This window comes from Chinchilla lanigera, unplaced genomic scaffold (genome assembly GCF_000276665.1).
Source record: "Chinchilla lanigera isolate Chin_1 unplaced genomic scaffold, ChiLan1.0 scaffold00040, whole genome shotgun sequence".
In the NCBI taxonomy this organism is placed as follows: domain Eukaryota; kingdom Metazoa; phylum Chordata; class Mammalia; order Rodentia; family Chinchillidae; genus Chinchilla; species Chinchilla lanigera.
In genome coordinates, this window is record NW_004955441.1 from 9,994,399 (window position 1) to 9,999,847 (window position 5,449).

Here is a 5,449-nt window from a genome sequence, read left to right on the forward strand (position 1 = left end):
CTCCCACCACCATCCCAAGCGAGCCATCCGAGCAAAAGCCGTCCTCCGCAGCCCCCTTCCACTGTCTGGGGCTGACTGAGCAACAAGCCCATCCTCAAGAATAGTTCGCCCCTCTACTGAACTGGGATCCAGGGAAGTATGCTTTATCAATGCCTCTTGTCTAAGAAAGCAAAGGGGTGTTCTCTCCAGCCTCCTGGATATAATTTTGATGTGATAATTTTTTTTAAAAGAATTTTCCTTGTCTAAATGCTAAGTGTTTGTTGTTGTTAATTTGAGACAGGGTCTGGCTACGTGGTACAGCCTGGCCTTGAACTCACTTACGTAGCTCAGGCTGGCCTCCACGTGATCTTCCTGCCTCAGCCTTCTGAGTGCTGGGATTACAGTTGTGTGCCACCACACTGGGTTAAATGCGAAGTTTTTCCACTGCTGTTGTTGGATGTTTTTAGAATGTCAGTAACATGGGAATCATTCACTCATTTCTGCTTGGCAGCCAGAGCAAATTTATAGAAATTTAAACAAAATTTAGCTACTAAATGTAAAAAATGTGTTTTATCTGTGGGCTTCATCGTGGAAGATGGTTTCGTGTTTTTTTTTTTTTTTTTGGTACCGGGGATCAAACTCAGGACCTTACGCTTGCCAGGCAGGCGCTTGTGCTGCTGAGCTGTACCCCTGGCCCAGTTTCGTGGTGATTTTTGTCTTTGGTTTGGTGGGATTTTTAGAGTTTTTAGTCTTTTTTAGACCGTATCTCAGATTTTATTAGAAAATACCATTTAGCCCAGTGTGATGGAGCATACCTGTAATCCTAGCAATTGGGAGGCTGAGGCAAGAGGATCACTGTAGGTTGGAGGCAGCTTGGACATTGGATATGCCTGGAAGCCCGTTATCTTCAGACATCAGTGGCTGCCCCACACACAAAACAAGTGCTTTTCTGAGTTCAAGGCCAGCCTGAACGTCATGGTGAAACCTTGTCTCAAAAACGGAAAAAAAAAAAAGAAAAATTATAATTTGGGGCCAGGGCTGTAGCTCAGAGGTAAAACACTTGGCTGGCATGTTCAAAGTCCTGGATTCATTCCCTAGCACAGCAAAAAAAGAAAAAAAAATTTTTGCTCTTGTTATCTTTCTTTTTTTTGAGACAAGGTCTCACTGTGTGTACTTCAGCTGGCTTCAAACTCACTCCGTAGCCCAGGCTGGCTCAAACTAACAAGTGATCCTCCTGCCTCATCCTTCCGAGTGCTAGGATTACTTGTGTGCTCTGCCACACTGGGATTTGCTGCTGTTACTATTATTTGTAGTTTTTGTTGCTGTCATTCTATGTAGGGTATGTGTTAGAATTCAATTAGTTGTGTCTTTCATAAGAACAATATGTCAAATTCTAATTAGGCCAACGGTGTAATTTTCTATGTGATATTGCTGGTGCCAGTAGTGCCAAAGCAGCAATAACTTCATTGATCTCCACTGGAGAAATGTTATTGGACTTAGAAGTAGATGGCCCTTTAGTGCTGTATTTCTCTGAGTACTTCATTAAAAAGAACATGCAAAGATTGTTTTTTGTTTATAGTTTGAGATGTTAGTCTAGGTTGGCTTTGAATTTACAATGATCCTCCTGGCTCAGCCTCCGGATTGTTGAGATTTAGGCACCACCATACCCTGGTTAAAGCTCTTAAATTGCCTTATTCTTTTGTTTTGAGCTTGATAATTCTCCTTTAAATCAGTTTTTCAGGTTTCATAAAAGATTCATCTATCTGTCTATCTATCCGTCTGTCTTTTTGAGACAGGGTCTTGCAATGCAGTTCAGGCTGAGCTCACTTTTTTTTTTTTTTTCTTTTTAGACGGGGGTCTCACTATGCAGTTCAGGCTGGCCTTGAGCTCACTTTGTAGCCCAGGGTGGTCTTGAATTCACAGTGGTCCTCCTGCCTCAGCCTCCCAAGTGGTGGGATTACAGGTGTGCGCCACCACTCGCGGCTTTGAGCTCACTTTGTAGTCCAGCTGGTCTCGAATGCGCAACCATCCTCCTGGTTCAGCCTCCTGAGTGCTAGGATTACAGTTGTGCACTACCATGCCCAGCTGCATAAGAGCTTTAATGGTAGGAAATTTCTGATAGTAGCCCAGGCACTAATTATTCTCATGTAAGTAAAAAAGAACAGCTGCAGCTAGGTGACTGTATTTGATAAAATCCCTTTTGTGCTCTTGGGTCCCGAAATAAGAATTGTGAGACACAGAAGTATGTTGTTTTGTGTGTGTGGCAGCCATTGGTGTCTGAAGATAAAGGGCTTCCAGGCATATCCTATGTCCAGTTTTTGCCCTTGGGTTCTGCTTGCTCTGTGAAGACCCAGTCTGCCCCATCCCACTTCAGAGCCACTCACTCTTTAGTCCTTAGCACTCCCGCTGTCCCACATCCATGTAATTGGCTCCATGTGAGACTGCAAAGGACTGTGAGCCCTAAAGGCGTTACACTTTTCACAGTTCCACAGCTCAAGTGAGTTGGTTTTATGTCTGTAATTGTCCTTTCTTTAAAGAAATTGTTAAATGCAATGTTAAAAAGTAACATGTAAAACTTTCTCTCTTATCTTCCCATCCTTTCCTTCCCAAACCTGCTTCCCAAAGGCAGAAAATTTGAAATTTTTGTTTTTTTTTGAGACAAGGTCTCACTATGCAGTTCAGGCCAGCCTTGAGCTCACTCTCTAGCCCAGGCTGGTCTTGGACTTGCAACAATCCTCCTGCCTCAGCCTCCTGAGTGTTGGGATTACAGGTGTGCGCCGCGACGCCTAGTTGGAATTTTTTTTTTAATAACTGTTTTGTTCATTGAGTAGCCCTAGTGTCTTGAATAGTACCTGATTTGGCACCTGCTAAATTGAAGGTTGTTGTTACTGTATTCTCAGGGTTGATAGACGATGATTCTAGATTATCAAGATTATCAGTTTTCCTCTTGGATAGCATTGCTGTTTACCTTCTTAGCCTTTGCTGCTCCTAAGTAGTTTCATTCTACTTCTAGTTTCTTTTGTTTGTGATCTCTCTCTCTCTCTTTTTTTTTGAGACAGGGTCTCACTGTGTAGCTCAGGCTGGCCTTGAACTCGCTTAAGTAACTTGGGCTGGCTTCAAACTCACAGTGATCCTCCTTCCTCAGCCTCCCAAGTTCTGGCATTGTAAGTGCACTACCACACCTGGCTGTATGTGACTTCTTTTTCCTTCTTTTTTTCTTTTTTTTAAACAAACTTTTATGATCTTGCTGTATTATCAGTTACTAAAGATTGTGTGAACTCTGGAGACTAATCTCATTCTGGAAGGGGAAGTTTTCTTGAATCACCTCTTGTACAGGTGTCTTCTTCTAGCCCTGTCTGTCTAAAAACAATGGAAGACATCTGTTTTCTGTGGTTTTTTTTTTTTTCCCCTCTTTCTTTCTGGAACTTCTACTATGGTGATGTTGGCCTTCATGGGTTTTTCTTTTCTTTTCTTTTCTTTTCTTTTCTTTTCTTTTCTTTTCTTTTCAAGTCATAGTTTTCAACTCTTCATCTCTTTGTGTTCTAATTTCTGGGAGATTGCTTTAGCTTTACCTTCCGTTCCTTCTATTAGTTTAGTATTTGTGTTACCAAATTTGAAGCTTGTATGTTGTTGTTTTCTGGTTATTTCCTTTCTAAAGACAGTGTTGTGGGATTTATTTATTTATTGTCTTTCTGTTCTCTGTCGGCTGTTGACCCTTTTCAGGTACCTCACCTGTCTTTTTCACAGTAGGTGGTGTCTTCGAGGGCTAAATCTGCGGAGGTTTTTGCCTTTCTGTGCACTGACATCGCTCCGTGTAAGCTATGGGTCACCTTGCCCTCCCTTCTAAGTATTTTGAGTCCTTGCTCATGTGCTTGCTTACTCTTTCTTTCTTTTTGTACTGAGAATTGAACTCCAGGCCTTTGCTTTGAGCTACATTTCTAGTTGTTTTTATTTGGAGACAGGGTCTTGCTAAGAGCCCAGGCTGGTTTTGAACTCCCAGTCCTCCTGCCTCAGTGTTCTGGAGTCCTGGGATTGTAGGTGAATATCACCATGCCTGGTCTGCTTTTCAGTTTACAGATTTATTATTTAGTTGAAATTCTTTTTTCTGCTTCATTTTTCACTGTCATTGAAACATTACCACGTTTTCGTTGCCCTCTTGGTATGGTTTTATTGGAAGAAGAGATGATGTACATGTTCCTGTACATGTTCCTTTTCTGATTAATTAATTTTGGGTGTGTGGTGCTGCAGATTGAACCTAGGGCCTTGTGGACGTTAGTCACACATTCTACCACTGACCCACACCCCTGCCCGCTTGCCATTTTTAAATTGGAGTTTTTCTTCTTGGAGCCCAAAGGATTTAATTTTATGCTTATAATTGAAATGACAAAAAAATTGAAATGACAGTACATAAATTTAAAATGGATTAGTTTGAAGAATATGAAATGTTGATTTGACCTATCTTTTTTTTGACCCATCTTTTTAATTCTTAGTATCCAGAGAGATAGTATGGTTTGTAATAATGGATTCTTTGGATTTTATTTATACAGAGGAAATTGAGGAAGAATCTGAAACAACAGTTGAGATCGACTTGACTGATAAGCAGAAACACCAGCTGAAGCATCGGGAGCTCTTCCTGTCCCGGCAGTATGAATCTCTGCCTGCAACACATATCAGGTAAGTAGCTTTCAGATGTTCTTCTAATGTACCTAATAACACTGCGATCAAATCCAAAGATACCTTTGAAACTTTCCAAACTCTTCTCAGGATCTCACTCAATTTAGTTTATTAAAGTTTTTTTTTTTTTTTTGGGTGTTTTGAGACAGTGCCTGTCTAGTAGAGTCTAGGCTGGCCTGGGACTCACGGGTCTTGAACTCGTGATACTGCTGCCTCCTGAGCTGGGATTATATTCATGGACCACCAGACCTGCCCTAACTGGAAGTCTCAGCTCTGAAATTTGTGTCGTGTGTTAGCATGTTAAAGCCCTGCAGCAGTTCCACTGTACTGTGGCCACTTCGGACTTTGTTTTTATTCCTGACTTGCAGGGTATTTGAATATCTTGTTACCATCTTGCAGAGCAAAATGGCGCCTATGGTCCCCTCCAGATTCCTAGCCAGTTATATTGTTGTTAGGCTAGAACAAAGGCTGGAACCCAAGGTCTGGTTTACAGACGGGTGACTCTTAGCCTTGTGGGATATATGGCTTTTCCTTTTCTTTTGAGGCTCTCTGGGATGAAAACTTCGTATTTATTGCTCATGCATATAGCCAGTGCCCTCTGTGCATTGATAGGATACTAAAGTGCTAAAACCAAGTCCCTCGTTTGTAGTTTTGAGGATTGCACTGGAATGGCGATTGTCTTTTATTTTTTGTTTTTTATTTATTTATTGTTTTTGTCTTTTTGAGGGCAGAGTTGCACTCTGCAGTTCAGGCTGGCCCAGAGCTTACTTTGTAGCCCAGGCTGGTCTCGAACTTG

The 5,449-nt window shown here is 41.7% G+C and overlaps 1 protein-coding gene across 3 annotated transcripts in view; it reads left to right on the forward strand.

Annotated features, from left to right (window-relative positions):
• Window positions 1–5,449, forward strand: part of Mta3 (metastasis associated 1 family, member 3) — a gene marked incomplete at its 5' end in the record, with an annotated part of 142,741 nt that overhangs the window by 28,672 nt on the left and 108,620 nt on the right. For all 3 annotated transcript variants that reach the window (XM_013517591.1, XM_005390920.2, XM_013517592.1), the window contains 1 exon segment: window positions 4,527–4,653. In XM_013517591.1, the coding sequence (XP_013373045.1) occupies window positions 4,527–4,653 (127 nt within the window).